Genomic DNA, 26,652 nt, shown 5'->3' with positions numbered 1-26,652 from the left:
TTATGAACGTTCCAGATTATCAGGGGCTATTACATAAACATTATGTATTAACAATAGGATCAAAGAAGTACACATCAAAAGTTTACATAATATATATCCAACACATTTATATCATAACTATATCTATTTATATCCAAATTCTTAGATATGGAAAAGAAATTAAAAATTTGTATTGTAAACTAATCCTAATATTTAGAGTGTAAAAGTGTCAATATACATTATGAACATCATAAATATACCATTGCATTTATTGTTAACTTATTGATGTTTCATTTGACATACTTAAATACAAAATTACAAATAATATTTTTGATATATGATATAAATTTATGAATTTAAAGAAAATTAAGACTCAAACTATAACTTTCTTGTTATAATTTGATGTTATTAAAGTTTACTTATCTAATTTCTATCTTTTTATCATTATTTGTATTTGTATTCATAGTCTTGTCTCTCTGTACCATTATGTTGAGTAGGCCTAGGTAGGCCTACATGTCTACAATGTGTTTTTTAATAAAGATTGAGAAAAAAACCCTCAATGGTTGAGAAAAGCGTTTGACTTGCAAACTGTGTATTAATTTGTATTTGATGCTATCGTTTCTATTTAAAAAAAAAGTAAAATCTTTTTTCTTAGAAGAATATTGAGTGAGGTCCTTTGCATTTTCACTCAGGCAATGCTGACTGGTACCCCGAAGGGTCCTGAACACCACCCACATACACACGTGTGCTGTGAGCAGTTGCCATGGCGGACCTACAGATGAAACTTCTCCGCAAGAAAATTCAAAAAAGAAGTGATAAGAACAAAGAGCGCAAACTACTGAAGGCGCAGACAGAAGAAGAGACGGGTGTGTAATGTAGATTAAAAGTATTTGGTTGTTGCTGTTTGTTTTTTCTGTGTTTGTGAAGTGGTGACGAACCTTACCTGCTAAGCTAAGCTAGCTACGTTGGCTCCTCACGGCAGTATTTAAAATCAGGAAATCTTGTCACAACAGTTACATTTTGAACTATTAAATAACGTTAGCTGACTTTAATTTAAAACATTACATAATTGATTGCCTATGTCACCTTCATTTGTCACAGGTTATTGTGATTTATAAGCTTAGCTAAAATGTAGCTAGCTAGCATTGGAACACATTAAAGTTATAATTTTAAGATGTTACATAGTAGCATTAGGCCCAAAAGTATTAACTCTGTACAGACTTTTAACCTCTCATAAAGCAAACTCATGAACTACATCATCACTGTTAAGTTATTTCCACATCTGTCTGATCGGTTAAATATATGTTTTGTTTCAATGTGATGGGCAGTAAACTCAAACGGGCAGGAAAAGCAGCCAGCAACTGATTGTAAATCCGACAGCAAACTCAAGAAAATCCAGAAGAAACAGATATCAGTGGATGGGACCACAACAGAGGACACTCTGAAGAAGACTGAGAAGAAGAGAAAGCTTGCTGACACTGCTGGATCACCAGGTAACAAAGGCGCTTGCTAACCTGAAATTGACAAACTCAATTGTTGTTGTGATTGCTAACTAACATGTTTTATCATAATTCTCATTCCAGTTGAGAAGAAGACCAAAACTGTGAAAGAAGCAGAAGAGGATGAGGAGGGCGCTGTATTAGCAGATGGAGAACAGGATATAGACAAACCAGAGGAAGCTTCAGATGATGAGGAAGAGGGGGACAAAACCGGAGAGGAAGATGATGAAGAGGAAGATCAACCTGAATTACCATCTGGTTTAACGGGTATAGAAGAAATAGCTTTTTTTAATTAATTTAGGGATGGGAGTTATACCAATTACGTTATCGATACCTCTTGACAATCTAATTCTTTATCAATATCTGATAAATAGTTGAGTGGAAAAAGAGTACATAAATGCAATTCTTTTTATTTTATTATTTACTTGTCATCTATAGTTGTTATTTGCACAAATGCACACAATTCAAATGATAAGAAATAAATTATTGTATTTTTAATGAAATATTTACTTTTGAAGTCTTGGCATAGTTTTAATGTATAAGCTGCTTACAGGTAATGCTAGGAAGTTAAAGTGTTCATAATTCCCTCTCTAACATCTATTTTGTAATGCTGTGAAAACATCTCCTTCAACCAACTAGATGTATTCAAGATTCTCGCCAAAAACGACATTTTACAAGATTACATTTGAACACATAACGATATAATCCTCTCCCAATACTATTTTTTATAACATCTGAGCAGGTAATTGAGTCACAACTTAACAACTAGCTATTTTTAACTCTGTCAAAACACATTCACCTGAAGTGAAAAATAAGATTCAGCCGTGTTGCCTTCATGTGTTGCCCGTTCAGTGTTTCCATCATGAAACGGGTGTCAACTAAGGCATACAGAAACTGTTGTGGTTGTCTTTGGGAGGAGTCACCAGTGATTCTCCTGACAGGAGCTACTGCAAGGACATAATGGATGTGACTAGTTTCCCCTGGCTTTTCTTGTGCTTCATCTTGGCATTTCTAGTATTTCACTTATCAACTGTTGGTTTTTCAGGAGCATTTGAGGACACGTCCTTTGCCTCTCTTGCTGAGCTGGTGAGTGAGAACACGCTGAAAGGAGTGAAGGAGATGGGCTTTGAACACATGACTGAGATCCAGCACAAAAGTATTCGTCCCCTGCTGGAGGGAAGGTAGGTCTCAGACTGTTCTGAGTTGGTTGTAACCTGTTAACTGATGTTCCATATTGTTGCTGGGTTACATGTCTTTTGGCTTTTAGATGTCAGTTTATTTCAATAAATAAAAATAGCAATGCACCTGACGATCGGCCGGTTACCAAATCCCTCCCAGATGTATCTGCTTCTATGTCAGTTTTAAATAAGTAGATAGTTTTAAATGGATAATAAAAAGGCTATTTTACTCTCTACAATAGGTCTACATACACAGTATACAATATTTTCTCTGATATTTATTAATATCTAATTACATTTTCCATTAAAGAAAAGTTTCCAAAATGTTTGTGTATAATTGTAATTTTAGAAGAAAAAAAACAATCATTATCGGCAAGCCAGTAAAAAATAAAATTGCAATCAGTGAACCTCCAAAAGAAAAACGTGATGAACTTCAAACAGAATCCCATTGTGACTTTGTGGACACTTAAATGTTTTTTTTTTGTGTTTGCTTGTCTGTAGGGATGTTCTGGCTGCTGCCAAGACAGGAAGTGGTAAAACCTTGGCCTTCCTCATCCCGTCTATAGAGCTCATCTTCAAACTTAAGTTCATGCCCAGAAATGGTAAGACTAGTGATATCTGGGCTGCTGAGGGAAGGAGAGGGAAATGTGTTGCTTTACCTCGTATCAAACTTTATGATGGAAGTAGATCTGAAGCGCTTCACTAATGTCCTCTGCTTCCTCCCAGGCACTGGTGTAGTGATCCTCACACCCACACGTGAGTTGGCAATGCAGACTTACGGCGTGCTGAAGGAGCTGATAACACACCATGTGCACACCTTCGGGCTGATCATGGGGGGCAGCAACCGCTCAGCTGAGGCCCAAAAACTGGCCAACGGGGTCAACATAGTGGTGGCCACACCGGGCCGTCTGCTGGACCACCTGCAGGTGAGCACAACATCAGGAACCACTACATGCTCTGAGTATCCAGAAGATGACTGGATGAAGCCAGACGTAGCACATGAAACGGCTCATCAGCCACTCTTGTTATTAAGTACTTATTACACTTTCATCAAACGTACAATCACATTTTATTGATGTGTTCTCTACTATAAATGCTTTGTGTTTCTGCAGCTCCTGTTTGTGTTAATACTTGGATAAGAATATAAAAATCTAATTTTGTGTCTTCAGAATACACCTGGGTTCATGTACAAGAACCTCCAGTGTCTGATCATTGATGAGGCCGACCGTATCTTAGAGGTGGGCTTCGAAGAGGAGCTGAAGCAGATCATCAAACTGCTGCCGAGTACGTATCTATTGTTGACCTGATTGTTGTTGAACAGTTTTGTTAAAGTGGTACGGCTGCAATTTAGTATTGCACTTTCATACTGATCCACCCTGCTCTCTAAATCCCTGTCATCTCCAGAGAAGAGACAGACCATGCTGTTTTCAGCCACGCAGACCCGTAAGGTGGAAGACTTGGCTCGCATCTCCCTGAAGAAGGAGCCCCTGTATGTCGGCGTGGATGACAACAAAGACAATGCCACTGTGGATGGGCTGGAGCAGGTACTGTGTGCTCCGTGTTTCTGTCAAATCAAAGCTGTACTGAAGGTCCACGGCACACTAAAGTGATGTCTCTTATGTTTCAGGGTTATGTGGTTTGCCCGTCAGAGAAGCGCTTCCTGCTGCTCTTCACCTTCCTGAAGAAGAACCGCAAGAAGAAGCTCATGGTCTTCTTCTCCTCCTGCATGTCTGTGAAATTCCACTATGAACTACTCAACTACATCGACCTACCAGTCATGGCCATCCATGTAAGACATCGCATACCTCCCAGTATCATTGGGTTGTATACAGTATTCAGACGCCTCACCTGCCAGCAGTTGTAAAAGCATGTCTTCTTATCATTCTGTGTTCCAGGGAAAGCAGAAGCAGACCAAACGTACCACCACCTTCTTCCAGTTCTGCAACGCTGACTCAGGCATCCTGCTGTGTACTGATGTGGCAGCTCGAGGCCTGGACATTCCCGAGGTGGACTGGATCGTCCAGTACGACCCCCCAGATGACCCCAAGGTATCCAAACTGCTACTACACAATATACCATCATGATTCAAAATTGCACCGTGTTCCTGAACACTTGATGACTTCACGATTGGAGTCAAGTCACAGGGCACGACTCGTTTTTAAGCTTGACTTTCCGTCCACAGGAGTACATCCACAGGGTGGGCAGAACAGCCAGAGGCATCAACGGCAGAGGCCACGCGCTGCTGATCCTCCGACCAGAGGAGCTCGGCTTCCTCCGCTTCCTGAAACAGGCCAAGGTAACCATCTCAAACTCTGTTTTTATTTAGATTCACAGTTGATTGCTAATTTTACTTTGTTTTTGTTACATCACATAATTCCTCAATTTTGATAAATTTTGCAGCCTTTACATGTCGTGTCTTTAAATAGGGTGGGCCTCTATATACACAGATCCTTTTTACCAGAGTTCGCACAAGGTGCTTGAAGTGGGGGAAATCAAGTGCAGTCTTATGTTTTGACCAAAGTTTTGTTCATCAAATCATTCTAAATGAATTGCTGAGAATCAGAAATCGCTCAGCTTTTTATTTTCTGACACGTCACTGTCTTGCCCCCCCCCACCTGCCCGATCTCCCTCTCTGTGCTATTAAATAAGAAAAAGCAAGATCTCCGCATTCTGCAAACACTTACTCTTGGAACTATTTTGTCCTAACTAAGGCTAATCAATAATTTCATATCGGGATAATGATGTATATCACTATAGCATGTTTTCTTGTTGTTCAATAAATAAATGGTCTATATGAAATAATGAGTAATCAGTGAAATGGAAAAAACACTTCTTGGAAAGTCTTATAATTTTGTGATGTTTGTATGAACACGGCTTTATTGTCCAGGTCCCATTGAGTGAGTTTGACTTTTCTTGGAGTAAAATCTCTGATATCCAGTCCCAGGTAAGAAATACATCTTTCTTTTTCATAATCCTTAAATGCTGGTTTTCTGTTATGAAATATCAGCTGGAGTTTAATTTCAAACTGCCTGTTGTTCCATAGCTGGATAAACTGATTGAGAAGAACTACTATCTCCACAAGTCAGGCCAAGAGGCCTACAAGTCCTACGTGAGAGCTTACGACTCCCACTCGCTCAAACAGATCTACAGCGTGAGCACCCTGAACCTCCCCATGGTGGCGCTGTCGTTCGGCTTCAAAGTTCCTCCATACGTTGATCTGAGTATCCTTTGCTGTGGTTCTCCACTGTTTGTTTAATGTGTTGTCATTCTTTGTATTCCTTATTGAATGAACAATGACATAAAAGCTATGAAAACATCTTTAGTTTTCCTTAACGCACCTCTTCTCCAGACGTCCACAGCGGTAAAGGTGGAAAGCTGCAGAAGCGAGGCGGTGGAGGCGGCTTTGGATACCAGAAGTCCAAATTTGGACAGAAATCCAGAATCTTTAAGCACGTCAACAAAGGAAAGAGTGACGGGAGGCAGTTCTCACGCTGAAGCCCGTCAAGTGACTGATTCCTCTTCTGTGTATTTGAAGAACTGCCATTTATTACATGAACGTTCTGCTTTGAACAGTGTGCAGGGCACCAGCTGTCCTGTAGGATGTGATGAGTATTTTGTGAATGTGCTGCTGAAGATGTGGCTGCATTCCTCTGTGGACTCCTTGTTCTGGAATATTACATCTGCTTTCTTTTGTTATGTAGACTTTGCTATTTACAATGAAGTCACTTGATATGAACCATGTGAGGTGTTGATGTACATTTCTTTATTCTACATCACATATTACAGATGCCATGCATCTTGTCAAAGTAATTTGAAGGCACACTGATGAGTACTGTACATATTACAGGGAAAGTTGAACACCTTTTAAAGAGCATCTGCAACACATACATGTATTTGACATATCTTTTTAAATCAGTTAACACAATAAACAGTCTATTCTAAATTAAAGTCAAGATTTTCATGATGGCTCGCATGATAAATCTTAATTGCATATGACTAGAATCATAGTAGCAGGATTCTATTAAAGTGCTATTGTCATTTCTGAGTACAAACATGTTGAAACATTTCTGCATCTCCATCAGTCCAAAAATCCAGGGAATAAATCTTTTAACTCCACGGACAAAATGTCTCACTCCTTTAGTTCCAAGAACAAACCTTTTTCAAGAATTAGTCCCACTAATCTCATACACCCCAAAGTTAAGAAAAGTACAAACACTTTGTACAGAACGATAAAATACAGTATCCCCTTGTTACAGTGATCAGGTACAGCAGTGCATTTACTACGAACACCTGAGTTGAATGCAGATCCTTAGTTTTTTTTATAATTTAAAAAAAAGGTCTAAACATTTTCCCTTTTTTCAGAATAATTACAAAAGTAGTTTGATAATGGCTTCAAAAGCTCCGCGGGTTGTCACCCAATCTTAGCTGGAACTTGATTAGCTACGCATCACCCTGAATGACTGCAGCCATCAATCCTTTATTCTGAGCACATTTCCTCTTCCAGTCTTGCTCCCGTGTTCCCCTGAAGGTCTTGTAGCGCAGTTAGAGCTGTGGATCTGCGGGGTGAAAGAAGATCACTCAGACTACAACAGAGTGACAGATGGATTGATATCTGGTTGAATACAAGGTGGAGAGGCAAAGCAGTTAATTCAAGGAAATTGTTTGAACCAAACATACACAAACCCTCTGGGGCTGTTAGTCTGTCACACAGCATCTGACTAGCTTAGCTGTGGTTGACGGGTACAGCTAAACTAAAACTCGCAGAGGAAGTAGTAGAAGAAAATAGTTCCAACATGAAACTGCTCACAACAAAGTCTAGTTCCATTGTATTGGAGAAAAGGCAGACATATCCTACACTCAGCAACTCACGTCAGACAATCTAGATGGACAAATAGCACCACAGGTTATAGGACAAATATGTATTTTTGATTAAAGGGTGAACTGTCCCTTTAAGACGCCATATGACCCAGAAAACAGGTTTTAATTGTCTAACTTTAAACTGCAGCAGGAAATATAAATAAATACAGTAACATACAACAAGCTAGGGCTGGACCGACAGTTGATTAATTTGACTATAACGTCATCCACAAGTGATTCTATGAAGTCACTATAAATGTCTCACATTTACTCCGTTCAATTCATTTCTTTATTTACATTAGTTCTGTAAGGACATACTAATTTACCAATCAGCAGCTAGATAGATCACTCTTCCTGAAGACAAACTTATCATTAGAAACCAGCAGATGTGCTGTTTTTTTTCGAGGCTTTGCTGACCTAAAAAACATCTCTTGGGTATGAAAGATCTGCGTCTGTCAAACCCTTCAACACACGGTTAGTAACGCCTAGTAATGTGACCATGCCACAGTAAAGCCTGTCACAACATAAAGAAGTCACACACACAGCATGCAGTGGCTGCAAACGTCAGACCTTAGGGGTCTGCTCTGGTGGGGGAAGGAGGGGGAGGAACCCCCCAGGGGGCGGCGTTCATCTTATTTCCTACACCTGTTGTCAGTGAAGAAGAAATAGAGCATAGGAGAGGGATCACAGTCAGACTATTGCAGTTTTTACCACTCGAGAAGAAAACTAAATACACTACAAAGACCACATGAAACTGCTGCTGGAGTAACTTCAGTTATATTATTCGTAACTCAAGACAAATATTGCAGTTGTGTACCATTGGAATTACAGCAAGGCTCTGTGGTCTCCCAGTTCATGGATCTCTGGACGGCTTTCTTCCAGCGAGAAAAGCGGAACTCACTCTCTGAAGAGGACAGACAGGTCAGGAGAGGTTTGTCATGATTGTAACATCCACTAGATGGAAGCAGGTGATATCTGATCATCTTTGAGAATCACATGCCAAGTGGCTATAAAGTGTGACACACATTTCCTCTGGGTCTTCCTTTCCTTACCGTCAGAGTTGATCTGAGGTTCATATTTCTCAGATGTGACGTGTGGGAGATGACTGGGGCTCAGGCTCCACACGCCCACCCCCTCTGCTGCCCCCGCTGCCATGGCTGCACCCAGAGCTGTGGTCTCTGACATGGTGGGTTGCACTGAACACACCCCACACAACAAACACAATATATTAATTGAACTGAAATGCGACACAGGGACAATGTTAACACGATCTTCCACTTAGGCATTGTACTAATAATCCAAGTGTTGAGATGTATCCTGGTATCCATGAGTATGAAGTTGGACGTTGTAATGTCAATTCTGTTTCTACAAATGATGTAATGTTCATGTTTACAACGCTATGTACACATCAGTTCATGTGTGCTCTTATCCTACTCTAGTGCATCAGTCAACGTTTGTGTGTGTTTCTTTTAAAATGGGACAAAAGTCAGGAGAACAGAAAGGAAATAAAGTCCAGGTTAAGTCAATGGTTACTCATATTGACAAAACAGTTTTCTAAAATGTAAAGTTGTTGCAGGAGAGACGACTTTGGTGAAGCGGTTGATGCTGCCACGTTGTTTAATCTCAAAGTAATGCATTATGGGGCAGTATGGATTACATAGCATATACATAGTATACACCCGGTTAGTGTTGGTATCCCATTCTGATCCGAGCCTCTGTCCTTTTCATCCACGCATTCTTTCTGTTCGGTGTGGTAGTGGCGACTAATGTAGCCTGGAGACGCTAGCCTGCAGCAGAGATGAGGAGCTACAGAGATCTGATAAACTCACATCTTTCAAATTCATTTTCAGTCTTCAGACCCAACCGACGCCGACTCAAGTGTCATAGGCTGAGCATATTCATCAGACTTCACAGTGCTCTCTACTACTTGTTTTCAGATATGTAGAGGTACCTAACACCAGGGGAGTTCCCTTTAAGTACTGATCTTCTTTACATTTCCCTACTTTACAGAAAAGTCAGACAGATATTTTACACGCTTGTTTTTGCCTTATATTTTATCTGCATTAAATGATCGACAGCATCTTTGTATGAATAGTACTACATAACAATCACATGTATTTTTATAGTTTGCGTGAGTAATGAGAGTCCTCTCACCTACGGGAATGCAGAGGATGTCGGCCTGCAGCTGCATTAGTAATCTGTTAGACGTCATGCCTCCATCCACCTGCAGCTCCGTCAGAGGGACGCCGCTGTCCTGGTTCATTGCATCAAGGATCTGATACACACAAAGTGCCACTTACTTAAACACAAACTAACTTCAGCCATTACCGTTCACACAACCTCTACCAGGGTCTTCTAAACCTAAAATAAATATTTGCCGTCGCTGAATCAAAGTTGGTGCTATCTAATGCAATGTTTTTATGTTTCTATTTATTTATACACTGAGCATGCATGAATGAGAATTACTCACAATATAATATTTGAATATTTTTCCTAGCTTTTTCCCTGATGGTATGAATAAGTTGCTAAATTTGTGAATGAGCTTTTTAGAAATAAAGTCGCTAAGACGGTCTTAAACGTCTCTAAATCTAGCGAAGGAAAGAACGTCGCCATGTGGGCAAGTTGAAGGAAGCAGAAAGTAGACACTGCTCACCTCTCTGGTCTGAAAACAGACGGCCTCAAGGGCAGCAAAAGCCAAATGGTTCCTGTTGGTGAACTGAGTGAGCCCACAGATGATGCTGGAAAACAGAGGAATTAACGTAAATAGACAAACTTTAATGTGGTCATTAAGGCAGGTTGTTAAATCACAGTTAGGTCACCTAATACGTATTTTCATGCTGAAGAAACTAAGAATCAATACAAAAGAACCGTCTCTCTAGAATCAACAGTTTAACAGCTGAATGCCTCACCCTCTTGCACTGGGCTCCCAGTAGGGGGCATAGAGCCCCGAGAAGGCCGGCACAAAGTAACAGCCGTAAGACGTGCCTACTGCAGCAGCTAGCTTCTCTGAGAGAAAACAGGAGAAAGAGTTGTTAGTCAAATGCAAATATTTCTTTGTACTACATTATATACACTGACCAAAAATATCAACACAACACTTTTGTTTTTGCTCCCATTTTGAAATCCAAGACTTTATGACCCCCCCTGTTCAGTGCCTAATAAATGTTTCTTTTCAAGATAAAACTGCACATGTTATTGTGAGCAGCGTAAGACACACCTGTGCAGTAATCATGCTGTGTAATCAGCGTCTTGATATGCCACACCTGTGCGGTGGATGGATTATCCCGGCAAAGGAGACGTGCTCACTAACAGATATAAACACATGGTGAACAATATTTGAGAGAAATAGGCCTTTTGTGTACACAGAAAAAGTATTAGATCTTTGATTTCAGCTCATGAAAATGGGAGCAAAAACAAAAGTTTATATTTTTGGTCAGCGTAATTAAAAAGGTCCTATGTGGCAATACAAAACTGAGACCTTGCTCGGTGCCTAACAGCCTGTAGACTGATTCATATATGTCAAGGATTCAGGACGGTTTTGCTGGAAAAAAAACAAAGGTGACGTTTATGCCCCCGAGTGTTTGTCTCTCTACAGCTCCAACAGTGTGAAGCTCATGTAACAAACACAGCTAATTCCTCTGGACTCCAGGGGCTAATCTGGCTGCTAAATTGGCTAGCTTGCCACGTTACGCAGCAACCAGCGGTATACCCATGCAGCGTAGCTAAGTTACAGCTAGCTGGCTAACCTTGGTTTGCCTGCCTTCTCACGTTATGGCTAGCAAAATACTATCCGAGTGGATATGTTAGTTTGCTAGCTTGTCAAATTACTTCACCAGCTAATGTGATCCATGATTTTAACTTATGTTTTATGGTAAACAGTGATGATTTTAGCTAATAAATGATACAATGGTACAAAGCAAAAGGTGTGTAACTAACAATTGCTTTCTACTAGCCAAGAGCGATGCAAGGCTCGGGCGGACAGTTATCTAACTGTAACTAAGCTAAGGTTAGCCAGCTCGCTGTAATTTAGCTGCGCTGCATGGATCTGGCATTAGCTGATAAAGTAAATAGCAACGCAATTAGTTAGTATCATCGAGCCAATGGTTCAATAAAAATGTAGACAGTAACGTTATTGTAAATATGACGTATGATTGTAATGTCACGCCATTGTTTTGGCCGATGCCCAAGATGCTTGCTCGCACCTATATAGTGCAAGCATGCACGTGCAACAGGATGCTGACTGCTTCCTTAACAGCCACAGGTGTCATTAATAACAAGGATTTTAAGTTCCACATAGTAACTTTACGTTGCTACAGATGCATTTTATTCAATGATTCATGGATTTGACATAGGATTAGGTAAGATGCTACAGTGCAAGTACCGATCTCTGAGGAAGACTTCACAATGCCCAAGTTGTCCTTCAGCCACCGCACCACTGCCCCTGCGATGGCCACGGAACCCTTGGGGGAAAAAGAAAAACATCGGGCCCTAATCACATCAGAGTAGCGGGCAGGTAGAAATGACAAACCAGGAGGTACGGTTTACGTATTGCAATGTGCAGAAAAGATTTGACACACCTCGAGAGCATAGCAGGCTGGCTCGTCTTTTCCCAGTTTGTAGGCAACTGTGGTCAGCAGGCCGTGGTCTGACATCAAAGGCTAACAGAATCACAAGTAAATACATGATGCACAGTGTGAAGTAACAGGAGAACAGAAGGCATGAATGTCCCGTGTACAGTAATTGATTCTTAGGCACAATATCTTACCTTGGTGCCTGTATTTCTGAGCAGGAAGCACCCGGTCCCGTATCTTTACAGAACAAGGATGGAAAAAGACTGAGATGGATTACAGAGCCGTGAAACAGAAATAAGTAATAATTTTCTACAATGCCGCAAAACTCTTTAATGTTAAGTAATGTTGGTAAACATTATTGTAGCACGCCGACTGTAGCCTAAAGGTGAAATGAAGAAACCTTTGGATGGCTTACGTGTTTTTGGCCTGGCCTTCCTGGAAGCACATCTGACCAACCAGGGCCGCCGACTGGTCGCCAAGACACTGAGAGAGACAAGGTCGCAGTTAGAGGGCCGGTGTGCATTTAAACACACACACACACACACACACACACACACACACACACACACACACACACACACACACACACACACACACACATATTATATAAACAACAAAAATATTAAAATAAATTCACATGTATACAAATACAGCAAATATAACTATATAAAACATACTAAACTAAAGAGTAAGTATGAAATGAAGTGTGAGCATTAAACCAATGTGACCTGAAGATCAGTTTCTCGTTACCAAGGCGGACACATGCACTGACAATATATCTGTGATAGGTTAATATCGGCATGGGCAAAGTGTTGGGGGGGCTCTAGCGGAAAATATGTCCCTCAAAGGTCTGAAGAAAAGCCAAGTGTAATTTACACCACAACACTAAGCAAAGACAGACGTCACTGTTACCACCAAGTTACGTAACATGTAAAAGTGCTTACCCCAGAGATTGGAACTCCTGCAAGAGAGCTGGATTTCTGGTGAGAAGACAGAAACACACGTTTAGAGTTTGGATAAACGACTGCAGGATAATGCGACTGTTGTGTATTCCAGTTACAACACAAACGAGTAAATACTACAGTGCGTTTACTTAAAAAACATTTTAAAATCAACAAGGAGGTGCAACAGGACAATGATACCAAATACCCATTTATAGCCCAGAATGCAATAATCCATGTAATAAATAGAAAAGGTCACCGAGTAGAGAGCAGATCTCCACCAGCTGTGTCTCCCTCTCCACTCCCAAACAAGGAACAGTTGAATTCCCCTCAATTGTCCCTCCCTTAAAGCCAAGGGGGCAGTTCAAATAACAAAAACAGTGATTTATTCATCTTGTATCGTGCATCATTTATGTGGATCATGACATATTAGGTACGGAATAATCTGCAGATGCTCCGGTTGTAGACCAAACTTTTCTATGGATGTCAGTTTTTGAGCCATGACAAAAACTAAAAAAAAAGGTCAGAATGCCTTTCGCCACTGAAGCAGTTGTTGATCACTTGCGGCCTCGACCGGCCGGTTAAGAAGACTGAGGAGTCATCCGTTATTGTGACTTGTGTGAATCACTGCAAACACAATATATAGTCAGAAATGAGCACCAACATATTAGGCTGATGGGTCCAGTAGTATGCGAGATGAGCAACGACCGAACGCATGATATCCACACTTACACTTGGTGGAGAGAAAACAGTATAATAGAGTATATTAACAGAATTGCTTTTTTAATGTCACAGTGATAACATAATACATGACAAGACTTTATTTCTTGAACATGAATAATAAAATGTTCACTACTAAAAAAGACATGAATATCGTGGCTGTAGTAATCCCAACCAGACTGTAATGCTCATGTCTAAATGATCAGACCATCAGTGTATATTTGCAGTTTATTGTAATACATTTCCATGATGTAATATATACCGTATACACAGGAAAAGAGCAATCTCAGTTGATGATTTTTATTACTTAAATAGAAACTTGATTATGTTATGCGTCATTACACCATTTGGCGTCAACAGATGATCATTTCTTTGGAATGTTCTCACATTATCAGCTGCCACATGTATGCCAGTTAGATACCAGAGCTGCAGAAAGGTTGTTCACATGTGTATCTCTAGTTGAAAGAGTCTGACAATGTCAATAAATTATGGATTTTTCCACTAAAATCAGGAGAATACTGTACAGTGAAGTAGTTTAGAGAGGATGCGGTAAGAAGCTTCCAAAAAAGCTTTCATAAAAAGGAGGAAAACAAACAAAGCTGCCATGTTGCTGACCTCTGGACTGTAGAACAAGGGGCATGCTGCATAAATCAGGTTTAACATGTAGGACTGTTGTGGAGATAAGATACGAGAGCACACAAACATAGATATCTTATACCCTATCAAGTTATATGGTCACTACAGTGATTACAATAGGTCATGGGACACGCAACATCATGATTATAGTTTAAACTTATTTCTTGATTTTATGCAGATTTCAGTTTACCAATCCAGGCTAATTCTGCCATATGTAAAGTGATGTTTATTAATGCACACTGTCCCTGTGAAATAAAATGAATAAATAAATTCACCAGAATCGTTAGCCTTGATTTACAACTCTAGAGTTTATAACCTTGTAGATCTATAAAATGTGGTTTGTTTTATATGCTAGATAAGAAATAAGCAGTCAACACCATGACACCATGGCATTGGAACTGCAGTTTATCAATGACAGAAGTTTCACCAATTTTGGTTGCAAAGTTGCAAAAGGAGAAATGGTGAGTCTTTTATCAATGGATCTGAAATCCTGAGAGAAATTGGTGCCATTTATTTGAAAAAAAAAAAAAAACATAATTTCACAGCTAAACTTCCAGGAAAACTCGCCATTATCCAGAGTTTTGAGAATGTTACCATAGAAACGTACATTGAAGCCTGACACTGTTCTATCCGTACGAGCCAACATGTTGGTCAAGTTTCAGTCAGGCTCACTTGTATTAATCATAGATACGTACACACTAACCCATTTTATGACATGAAGGCATTCTTTCATGGAAAATTCATTCTAAATATTTAATTCTAAAAAGAACAGTAAGGAATTTTTAGGGGTTGAATTAATGCCAGGAGAAGAACTTTAAATAACTTGAATTACATGTCATGTAAAGTCTCACCAGGTCCATTACTAAACACAATCAGTATCAATGACACTGAAGAGACACAGTGCGTCTGAAAGCTTTAACTGAGTTTACCATCCAGCCGTAGATTTCAGAGGAGCTTCTGACTTTGGGGAGGATTTTCATCGGGACGTCAAAGTACCTAGAAGCAGCACGACAGCAGTCAGTCGTGATGATGCAGGTTTATAGGGTTTTAATTGAGCGGATATGCAGTACAGTCTGTGTTTGGACGGTGAGGAATTTGATTGGAACAGGGGGGGGATTTGATAAAAGTGCTGACTCCACCGTGTGAGTGCAATTGTGCAATTGTGCAGTTTGTTTACCTGCAGAGTTCAGGGTCCCAGTCCAGGCTGTGAATGTTGAAGAGCATGGTGCGACTGGCATTTGAGACGTCTGTGCAGTGGACCCCTCCATTCTTGCCCCCCGTCAGACACTGAGGAAAAACAACACCGGACTAATCAAATGTTGCTAATAAAAAAGGGACAGTACATTCAGTGAACGTGGAAACGTATTCATTTTCAAGAAAAGCACAGCATCTTCTCCCGTGTTACACCACTTTGACTGACATTGGGAACATCATATTCCAGATTGTAAATAGACTCCAGCTCCATCCGACGCAGGGCTGGTGCACAGCTTGAGCAGCTCTTACCCAGATGATCCAGGAGTCCACCGTGCCAAACATGGCGCGCTCACTCAGCACCGCCTGTCTCACTTCGTCCACGTTGTCCAGCAGCCAGCGTAGCTTCACTGCACTGAAGTAGGTGCTGATGGGAAGGCCCGTCTTGTGCTGGAGAGAGAACGGTAGAAATACAGAGAAGAGTGTTTGTTTGGTAAAAAAGTAGCATAAAGATACTAAAATATCAGAAAATAAAAAGGAAAAAACACTCACACTGTTGAGTTCTCTTCTAAAGTTAGGCGCTACTAAAAAAGGGACCTTCAGTCATTCTGATTAGAGAATTCTTAATAATTTAGTAAGGAGTTTGTGACCGCTGCAGCCTGAGTCTAAAATCTGAAAGCTAACAACAAGTGAAGGACTTCTTGTGCGTCTCTCACCTTGAGGTGGTTCTTGTTTTTGCCCGGAGCTTTGTTAATGAGACTCTCCACTGTAGACTGTGTGCGCAGGTCCAGCCAAACTACAGACAAAGCAGAGGACGGCTTACATATAGGACCTGAAAATATCTTCATTACACAGACACTTCTGTACCACTTTATAACATGTGACATTTTTGCCTGACAGCAACAATATACTGTATGTGTGCTTAAACTATTGGAGACGCTGAGAATAAAAGCAATACAGACATTGCAGCATAAATCACTGGGGTCGTCTCAATTTCTTACAAAGAAAAAACATATGTCATCACAGAAAGACTTCATAAATCACTGGCTTTAGTCTAGATAACGGGACATTCTTGTTTCTTGAAGAATTGGTGTGCAGACTAACAGGTTGACAACCCGACCCCCAACACCCTCACATAGAGGCATTGTGAACAGCCTGCGGATAAATTAGCCTGTCAAGCTGATACTAGAGGCTTAAGTCGAAGTAACAATGAAAACTTGTCTTTGCAAGTAATATTAGCAGACAGGCCTTGTGTGGGAGGTGACTGCATATGCACAGCTCATACACTGAATCACAGCCACGTGGGGCGGAGGGTGGTGGGGCAGGGACAGACATGACGTAGGACAATACGATCTGGTGCAACCTAGTCACGCGCTGTGCAGATTCCCAGATGACATAATCTTCTTGTTCGCTCAAGTAAAGAGGTTACACTTCAGAAGTATTGAGTGTAGAGTCTGAAACTCACAAATATGTCACCAAAGTAGTTGTAGCAAAGGGAATCTTTACACTTTTTAACCATGTTAAGGCCCCGTCACACATATCCGTATGGCAGAAGTGTATGCTGGCTTATATGAACATTTGTCAGAGTCCAAATACTTCCAACTTTATCGGATGGGAAAAGTGAACATATACAGATACGCATGTCTAACCTATTGATAGGGCATCTCTTCCTTATACAAATCAGATGAATGCCCAACGAATGCATAAGATATACAACAACATGGCATATACAAAATATCGGCAACACGCTGGTGTACGTAGATATAAGGTAAGGTATAAGTAGTATTCGTTAAGAGCTCACTGTGTTACGCTGGGGTGCGTTGTTGAACGCCTGATGTTTTGAGCATGTTCAAAATTACCGGACGTACCCGACGTGTGCTTCATAAGATATGCAGACGTTACGTGACGTTAATACGGAATACGTAGGTGAATATTTACCTACGTAAATACAGTACGTGAATACGTTAGAGGTACGTTAGATATAGGCTACGTCGGCTGACGGTGAACCCTACAGCCAACTTATTGATTATTAAACGTGTTTCTACAGTACAGCTAGCGTTCAGCTAGCGTTTTGGGAGCTTATTGGGGTTTGAATATAGGATATAGGGTCCCTGTGAGTAGCTCATCCTCACTTCTTCACAGCACTTCTTGATGAATACATCAACCCATCATCAGAGAGCATGGAGGATGCTGAGAGGCTGCGACAAGAGTACATTCTAGCCGTTCTCCAGCATGACGTGAACCAAATGGCACTTTTCCAGCTCCGTTGGCCATTCGCTCTGATATATTTTGTATAAGTAAGTGACACGCAATCAATGTGTTTGACATACGTATAATAATTAGTTATGTATTCATTATGTATACGTCAGCTACAACACCGCTGTGGAAAAGTTGGACTCTGACACATTTTGAGCTAATTTTCATATACGCCAGCATACGTTTGTGCCATACGGAACTGTGCGACAGGAACGTATGTCTGGCGTGTTCGGCGTATCGTCTGCGTCCTTCGAACGATCACAAGTTACCCTTAATTTATATTAACGTATTGCCAATATTTCGGATATGCCAGCATACGTTTCTGTCATACGGATATGTGTGATAGGGCCTTAAAGTGCGTTCTCAAAGAGTGTGTCTAAAGGGCTTTAATTGTCATCATTAACAGAATTGATATAAATATGAATATTTTTGCAGTGAGACTTGTTCATTCAGATGTATAATGCACCCACCAATGGCGTTGTAGAGTGGCTCTCCGGTCTCTTTGTCCCAAACCAGGGTCGTCTCTCTCTGATTGGTCACCCCCACCGCTGAGGCAAAAGCAACAACGTAAACGTCAATAAAACTCCCACTTTCACCCATTGCTCTCTGTTAGGTGGGGTTAACAGTTGTTTGTTGTTCTCTCACCCAGCTATAGCTATAGGTGTAGGTGTGGTTAACACATCAGTGCGCACACCAACAGTGTCCCCACCTTTTATGTTGGAGATGTCGATGTTGAGCTGGCTGAGTTTCTCACAAGTCCTCTCCATGCACTCATAGACAGACTGCATTATCTCTTTGGGGTCCTCCTCCACCCAGCTGATTCAGACACAAACACAGGCATGTAAACACACACAAAGGCCCACGTGTGTGCACAGACGTCTGTTTTGAACTCAGTCCAGAAGGATACAAAGACGTGAACAAAATCATAAGCACAGTTTCTTTGGCTGTTGCTATCCGTTACCAGCTATACTGCGTTAGTGGGCTACGGAGAGAAATTCCTTTCCTACTGCATCTCTGAACCATCAAATCACACACATGTAGTCTAATCTAGTAAGTCTTCTTTTGATAACTAATGTAATATTTTTTCACTTCCATTCACAGAGGCTCCCCTAATATTGTTCTGGCTCTCTCCCTCTCACAGAAACAAAGGTAATGAAAGACACCAGCCCCACATTGTTTTGGAGTACATGTTTATACTAGGTATTACGGTAATAGTGTGTAAGAACTGACTTCTAAATAAAAGCGACTTACCAGGGAACATAATAGGAAATTTCACATTCATTCAGTAAAGTCAGTCTGTCAATAGTAAATAAATACATAAATAACACTAAATGAATAATAAATAAAATAAATGTTTTTTAAATAACTACTATATTTCAGATATTCGAGAAACGTCCTGTTACCAATATCTGGACATTCTGATATACAATTTGAATATATTTTAGAGAAATAGAAATATATATATATATATATATATATATATATATATATATACACACAGCACCTAAGAATATTGTTATTGTGAAGTAGAGCTGCAACAATTAGTCAATCAGTCATTTAAGAAAATGCCAAATATTTGCCGTTTCAAGCTTATTAATGTGAGAATTTCATGCGTTTCATTGGCACACAACAGTAAACTGAATGTCTTCGGTCAAGACATTTGACGGAGTCACCTTGGACTGTGGGAAAATATAACAGTTAATGGATTCAATGAAAAATAATTGAAGAACTCACCCCTCCTTGGGGAAACTCTGGTTGATCTCAACTTGGTGGAGACTCATCACTTCAGCTGTTTTTGCATTGAACACCTGTGAAGAAAGAGACAAAGAATAGAAGTAAAACAAAAGGATACAGGGGTGTGCTTGTGAAGTCCTCTTCTTTATAAAACAACACATCATTTGGCACTACGCAAGACTGGAATAGTCACGGGAAGTTTTATTTTTCCAGTGATACATTACAACGAGTGATAAAAATGACTATTAGCTGGATTTCATCCGGCTACATTGCAGGCACAGCACCTGCCATGATTGTCACTTAAATAAAAAATGGCTGCCTATTACAGAGGGGGTAAGAGTTAACGAGGCAGAATGTAAGTTGTAACCTACAGTCAGATAGAAGTCAGCATTTCTTTTAATAAGTTAGGATAGGGTAACCTCTGTGAGCACAGCAGTACCATTCAGCTACAGGTGATACTCACGATGCAACACAGCACAAGGTACCGGGACGCATTAATCTTGAAAAACACATGATCCACAAACAGTTTCAAACCACATTGCACTCTTTGCACTTTATGGTCATTTCACAGCTGCAAAGCCTGGACAGACACAACAAGCAGGCTACAAGCTGAGCCCTCTGACACTTGAAGGAGAGCGGTAACGTTCAGCTGAGGTCACGCGAGTTGGATGGCAAACAGGAACATTCTCACCCCATCATAAAAATGGAAGGATCATATGACTGGGCCAGTTAAAGTAGGACCCATGATGTCACAAAGAGTCCAAAAGTGCAAGTCTACAGTGTGTGTAATATTGTATATGTGAGCGTCTGTGTGCATGGCGGGCATATACAGGAAGGTGGACACAACAAACGTCACATGTACAATAATAGCTACATAAAAAAACAAAAACAAATAGAAATCGCCTTATGACACTAACATAAAAAGGTCAGGGAAGGTTAATGAATTTGCAGTCAATCTGCTGCAGAAAAAGCTTGGAGGATGCCGGAGTCAAGGTTTTGTTGTGAGGGTTTATTTCAACATTGCCTCAGGCTTAATAATTATCTTCTACGACCAGAGATGTGTTCGCTTATCGTCTTTGGGTCCTGCGATGAACCTCACAAACAACCTTCTAGGTTTAACTTTAACTTCTGGTCTAAATTATATTTTCTGTGCTTGACATAAAGCGTCAACAGATCAGCCTTTAGTCACAAAGGGTTCATGGCCTTTTGGAAAGAACTGGTTACTAATTAAGAAAACATTTAGCGCAGTGTTAAGGCACCCATTTGCTGTAGACACCATTTTTGGACACATACATTTGAGATATATTCCCCAGCATAATGAAAAAGGTTGGGTGGGTTACAGATTTAAAATATGCATTTGTGTATTTCTCAACAGATCATGGTCCAAAGATTTTTTCTCTTATGTATTGCTGACAAACAACACTCATGTAAACAAATCCACCACAGGGTGTGAGATAATAGCTCAGATTGATTTGTTCTCTGGTGTTAGTCCTTGTAGTAATCTATCAATCAATAGGCCTTAGTAAAAGCAGCTTTCGATCTAGTGTTTTGAATTTAGGACCAGACACCAGCCAATCAACGTTCAAATGTGAGAAAAGATGTCAGATTTCACAAGAATGTTAACCAGATCTATTTTTGAATATCTAACAGCAAGATGAACTTTTGAACTGCTATGCCAATTTTCCAGCTGACCTACTTGAAGAAGCCCAATTTCATTCACAATGGATCACTCATTTTGCTGAACTGAAAACAAAACAACAAAGCGTCAACTAAATGAACTGAACTGTAATGTAATGTAACAAGTGGAGGAATCTGGTCAGTTTCCACTTGGCAGAAGGACAACTTTTAAAGTAATGTCTGCTGTGTTCATACAGGCAGAACTAGAGAAGGAATGGGATATCAAGGAGTCTCTTAGCTGGTTAACAGTATGAATTTAAATGGGGGAATTTCACAAAACAGAACTAGTACGGGACAGAATTTCATTGTGAAAAACTTCAAATGCAAAGATCCAAACTGACTCGCTAAATTATAACTCACAATGTTGTCCTTACCACATGTAAACATTACTGAGGAGACCGACATTTCAACATAGTTGCTAATCACTTCCCCACCACTGCGATGCATTTTTTACTAACAGTAAATTATGGCATTTCATGTTTTCCAGCATACAAGAAGCATTTTGTCTTGTATTGATGTAGAATGTACTACATTTACACTATATCATCTTCAATAGGATACTTCAAATGGAGTTGCACTTTTTCAGCATCATTTGATAATGGCCGTTTTGTTTCATAATGCAATATTGATATTTAATTATGAATATGTATAATGTTGTGATACTCTTAATTAAACTCATACATGATGCATATAGTATATGCAATGTGAGATTTGATTCCAAAATGAGGAGGATAGCCTTTTGCAGTTTAGCACATTGAAACTGTGAGGATCAAATCAGAGCTAATGACACTGGCTGCTCTCGTGCAGTGTGTTCATTTAACAGTAGGGGCGCACGAGGGGTTCCTATTTTTATAATTGAACTGGCTCAGCAAATGTTTTTTTGCTGTAGTTTAAGAGAATAAATACAAATCCTGCTATATATATATATATATATATATATATATATATATATATATATATATATATATATATATATATATATATATATATATATATATATATATATATATATATATATATATATATATATATATATATATATATACTGAGGAGGGTGACCCTCGCCGTGTGGAGCCTGCAAATGAGTTCTTAACAAAGTTATCATTTCCACTTGCAACAAGTTTTTTCAGTCGAAGGCTTTGCTATTGCTTATCAACTATGCAGTCAAATAAAATGCCGAGGGATTAAGTAAAACAGAGAAGTTATCAATAAAGACCACTTAATCTGTGAAATGTCTGTAAACACCTCACTCACCAGAAACCTCGTCGAGCTCGTGCCCTGGTCAATCGCAGCAACCAGCGGATCCATCCTCGTAGTTCTTTCTCGTGACCGTTAAAACACTGGAAACACCACCAAATGCTGGATTTGAGGCTTGCTGCGATCAACGGCAGGGGTGTTTCTTTTCTTTCTTGAACACCAACCACGACTACTCGTAACGTGGGTAGGTCGACAGGGCGCGCAGATGGGGGCAGAGCATGGATGTTTAAAGAGAACTGGGCAGAGAAGACGCTGACGGAACCATTGGCTGCTCGTCAAAAGGCATCGACCACGTTCTGTCCAATCAGGTTTGGGGGCAGGTTCTCAGAGGAGGTCGCTCTATTTACATGGCTCTGGTCCTATTTTACACAGTCTATACTCTGGCCAGAGGGAATGAGCCTGACCTTTAATTGATTTGTAAGTCAGGAGAAGGATTTTGAATTCTATTCTGTATTTTACCGGGAGCCAGTGCAGAGCAGCTAATACAGGAGTAATATGATCCCATTTCCTTCTTCTTGTCAATACACGTGCCGCTGCATTACCCCAACACAAACAGTGTCGATGATGTAGATAAATATGTTGATATTTGAGCAGACAGCTCTCTCCCATGGAGGCTCTCCCCTTAAAGCTGGGAATTACGGAGACAATGAGACAGACTTGAATGTATCATGTCACCTGTTTAAAGGTTGAAAAAGTGTCACCATAAACTCATAGAGTTTGGTTGAAAGGTACTTAAATTCCATTATAATTTAGAGGTTTTATAAGTAATACTTATCTTGCGATGGGATCACACCAGCCGAGACGCCTAATCGAGCCGGGGTCGTAAGGTATGGGGGCCAATGGCCCATTCCCCACTTCCTACCCCCTTACTTACGGCACGGCCCACATCCACTTCGTTTCGATCTCAACTACACACCTGTAAACCTTAGCGACGCCAAATGGATCCGGGGGCGCAAAGTGCGTAAAATGGGGGGTCAATGCTCAGTCATTTCTTTTGGACAATGCCCCAGTATTATATGTTCTGCTTTTAGAATAAAATGGTATTTTACAAACTTCTTATATGAACTTAATACCTCCAAGCAACATTTTAATTTAAGACTCACAATACATGTATAACATTTTTCCTCTTGCTCCATTTGGAAAAGCAAACTTATATTTTTTACAAAATTACTTTGTGTGGTTCACTGCCAGAGTTCTATGAAGAGTAAATATACTGACATTACACTTTGACACTATGGTAACGCATCACGCTTTATCTATATGGACACTATAGAAGGCAGAACTGAGGATATGATCAGTCACAATCTATTGGACATCCACACTGGGGAGGAAGCTGTGTGTACACCAGTAAGTATACAGACTGTACGTCATCTGTACATTACAGTTGTAGTACACAGATGCTGCTCCACCTCACAAGCTTAGTAAGGGTTTTATACTGATGCAATGCCACCATACCAACTTACAGTATACACACCATTTATTTCTCAAACACTGCAGATTTTTATAAGGAATGCATTTTTGTCCGAACTTCGGTGGTAACAGTAAAATAATGCAATACTTTGGATGTATTACTGTGGCAGTGGGGTGTGGTTAGGGCGCCGGCTGCTGGGGAGAGACAGGAGTGTCCCAGCTGGAGGCCAGACAGCTGAACAGAATCAGGTAATCAGTCACATAATAAATGCATGGTGATGGCCTGGTTCTGGTCTCTTGCAGTAGGCTTGGTTCCAGAGGAGACGGAGACGCTTGGTGAGCCAAGACGCAGCAGCAGCCTGGAGAGCGACGAACAGCAGAGTGACGGACTGGAGAGCGACCTGTTCGTGTGCTTGTGATAGAAAGCTTACCTGTGAGCGAATAAAGCGGTGTGTTTAACCCTATACTCTCTCTCTGTCATCCCTGTAACTGACTGTGGACAAGAGGCTCCACAATTACTATGCATTATATTATTTCATATGTTCACATTATCATTTTTGTCATATGACTGTTTACTTTTTTTCTGGGGGGGGCTGAGGCTAATTTGGAATATGTGACATTGGGCTATTTAATCAACATTTGATTAATTTTGACGTGTAACCTAACATGCTGAAATGTAGATATCTATCTATCTGTCACACATTACTCTGGAAGGCCTGAGAGACCAATGAGAGAAAGACATCTTAGTTTAATTTTATTTTACGATTTCTAGTCCTATTTAGAAAAAGGTATTGGTGCTCTTCAGATGCATAAAAAAGTTACTTGGCAGAACTTTTTTCACCTGTTCATAAGTCATAAACACAGTTTAAAAACACAATTTAGTTCAGACTTAGAAAATGCATGAATTATTTTTCTCACTTACTGTACTTCTCCTTTGTGATGTAAAAAAGTTGTTTCCGCCATTAAATATAATTCAGGCAAATGTGTTGTACTGTACTTTGTAGATACTTGTTTAAAGTATATTACTGTTGATCATTTGTATTACTCATAAAGCTAAGTTAGATTCCACCTCATCACATTAGAATGAATTCCGCATACACCAAAACCACAACAAAAACGGATTAAAACAGGCATACAGTACTTGTGCGTAGCCTGGTAAATAAACAAGTAAAAGTACAAATTTGGATGGTAAAATACATTTACACAATACACAATACAATCTTTAGTGAGGAGCCTAAGATAGGCGCTGTCCAGTTCTTACTGTGCGTCTGCTTTCGAGGCTTCAGGTGCAGCATCTGTGAGGCTGTCAGCTGTGCTCTGTGTGCCCACAGTCGCCTCCTTAATCTTGGCTGCATTCTCACTCTGAGCCCGGTTCTGTTTCTCCCTCTCCAGGGCTTTCTCCATCTCTGTGTAGTAATCAAGAGCCTTCCGTACTGGGTCGATAATGTGTTGCTGCAGAATGAATGAAAAATTGATAAAATTCCACCCCAAGTGAGCAAACAGTCCCTCAACCTTGTCCACTTTTCATTTAGTAAATGATGCCCTACAGTACATTTGCTGGATATTTGTGAATATTTTTAAATAAATGACCTCCAAGCAGGGGAAGAGGTTGGCCAGTTCGATGAAGAGAGGCAAAAGGACAAATCGGATGAAGCCTGTTTGAGATGACGGCTTGGTTACTTTGTCCCGATCCATGAAGGGGGTGACTGGAAGACCCTCTAATTTCTCCACATCACTCTGAGGGCAGATAGACCACACAGCTGCAGTTAATGGCTTTACATGTAGCAGGGCTGGCGTGTGTCATTTTTGATTTAGTCTCTTATTATCTCCACCAGGACTAAGCCTGTGTGTCTGTTTGTCTGTCCGCAGCTAATCTGGCATACTACTGGAGCCATCAGTTTCATATGTTTTGTGCAGTATGAGACTGTATGCTCAAGGACCATCTTGTGGTTGTGGTGATTGACAATTTTTGGAAAACCTATTTATTGACTGTTCTATACCGTCGTTAACTGCTGACTCCTCGTAACCTGGCCGGTAGGGGATCAACAACTGCTTCAGTAGCAAAATGCATTTTCTCCCGGAAATCAACTGCTAAAAACAAGCTTTACCTATTTTGCTGAAGGCCACATTTTGTCGTTGCTCTAAAACTGACATCCATAAAAACTTTGGTCTCATTTTGAACCAGGGCATCTTGAGATTGATTCCATACCTGATACGTTATTATCCACTAATGTTAGGCACGATACAAGATGAATACATCTCTGTTCTTGTTATCTTCACTACCATGTTGACTGGAAGGCAGCTGGCAGGGACAACTGAGTGAGATTCAACTCTTCTTGTTTAAAGTAGAGGGAGACACCTGGTGGAGATCTGCACTATACTGAATGCCCTCTCTAGTTTAATACACCTTGTTGCAGTTTTGAATTAGAACACCACATAAATGTAATTGACCAAGAAGGAAACATGTAAACAATCGTCTGTAGTAGAAACGTATATCTCGGTGTTGCCACAGTACGAACTGTCTTTACACACAATCAGACTGTTACCTGGTTGTAGAATTCCTGCAGAAGACAGTCCAGCCAGGGCTCAGCCACCTCCATGGGCCGCGCCTCGTTGGATATGTCGCTCACTTTGATCAGAATCATCATCAGCTGCACACAGAGACATAACAGGACAACATTAGAGAGTAGACAGCTATACATTTATTATGTGAGAAAGACGATGGGGCCGAGCTCCACTCACAGTT

At 40.4% G+C, this 26,652-nt stretch overlaps 3 protein-coding genes across 4 annotated transcripts in view; 1 reads left to right on the top strand and 2 right to left on the bottom strand.

Annotated features, from left to right (window-relative positions):
* The first annotated feature begins 677 nt into the window (after positions 1-677).
* On the top strand, positions 678-6,397 carry ddx18 (DEAD (Asp-Glu-Ala-Asp) box polypeptide 18). The gene is made up of 14 exons (XM_029458890.1): positions 678-845; positions 1,308-1,472; positions 1,563-1,745; positions 2,524-2,659; positions 3,158-3,258; positions 3,383-3,582; positions 3,826-3,940; positions 4,061-4,200; positions 4,284-4,445; positions 4,552-4,704; positions 4,839-4,952; positions 5,544-5,600; positions 5,700-5,877; positions 6,006-6,397. Exons 1-14 carry the CDS (start codon positions 743-745, stop codon positions 6,149-6,151), a joined length of 1,953 nt encoding a protein of 650 aa, XP_029314750.1. The 5' UTR covers positions 678-742; the 3' UTR covers positions 6,152-6,397.
* Positions 6,398-6,831: 434 nt separating this feature from the next.
* On the bottom strand, positions 6,832-22,588 carry LOC115026202 (glycerol kinase-like). Of its 2 annotated transcripts, XM_029458892.1 has the most exons (20): positions 22,494-22,588; positions 19,563-19,636; positions 18,538-18,644; positions 18,299-18,376; positions 16,289-16,368; positions 15,885-16,022; positions 15,559-15,668; positions 15,311-15,377; positions 13,029-13,064; positions 12,500-12,567; positions 12,279-12,321; positions 12,091-12,171; positions 11,895-11,973; positions 10,423-10,519; positions 10,167-10,251; positions 9,668-9,788; positions 8,566-8,709; positions 8,331-8,417; positions 8,084-8,158; positions 6,832-7,212 (listed from the first exon to the last, which is right to left on the bottom strand). In XM_029458892.1, the coding sequence occupies exons 1-19, from the start codon at positions 22,545-22,547 to the stop codon at positions 8,085-8,087; spliced, it is 1,623 nt and encodes a 540-aa protein (XP_029314752.1). In that variant the 5' UTR covers positions 22,548-22,588; the 3' UTR covers positions 6,832-7,212; position 8,084. The 2 variants fall into 2 exon arrangements, with proteins under 2 accessions (XP_029314752.1, XP_029314753.1); XM_029458893.1 differs by lacking the exon at positions 8,084-8,158.
* A 2,059-nt stretch (positions 22,589-24,647) lies between these two features.
* Positions 24,648-26,652, bottom strand: part of LOC115026471 (high affinity cGMP-specific 3',5'-cyclic phosphodiesterase 9A) — an 8,834-nt gene continuing 6,829 nt past the window's right edge. The window contains exons 12-14 of the mRNA XM_029459314.1: positions 26,453-26,557; positions 25,497-25,643; positions 24,648-25,358 (exon numbers count right to left, since the gene is read on the bottom strand). Of these exons, the coding sequence (XP_029315174.1) occupies positions 25,164-25,358; positions 25,497-25,643; positions 26,453-26,557 (447 nt within the window). The 3' untranslated portion in view covers positions 24,648-25,163. The remainder of the gene's footprint in view (positions 25,359-25,496; positions 25,644-26,452; positions 26,558-26,652) is intronic.

The sequence above is a fragment of the Cottoperca gobio genome, chromosome 21 (assembly GCF_900634415.1).
Source record: "Cottoperca gobio chromosome 21, fCotGob3.1, whole genome shotgun sequence".
Classification (NCBI taxonomy): domain Eukaryota; kingdom Metazoa; phylum Chordata; class Actinopteri; order Perciformes; family Bovichtidae; genus Cottoperca; species Cottoperca gobio.
Note: the sequence above shows the minus strand (reverse complement) of the source record. Positions and strands in the feature narration are given on the sequence as shown.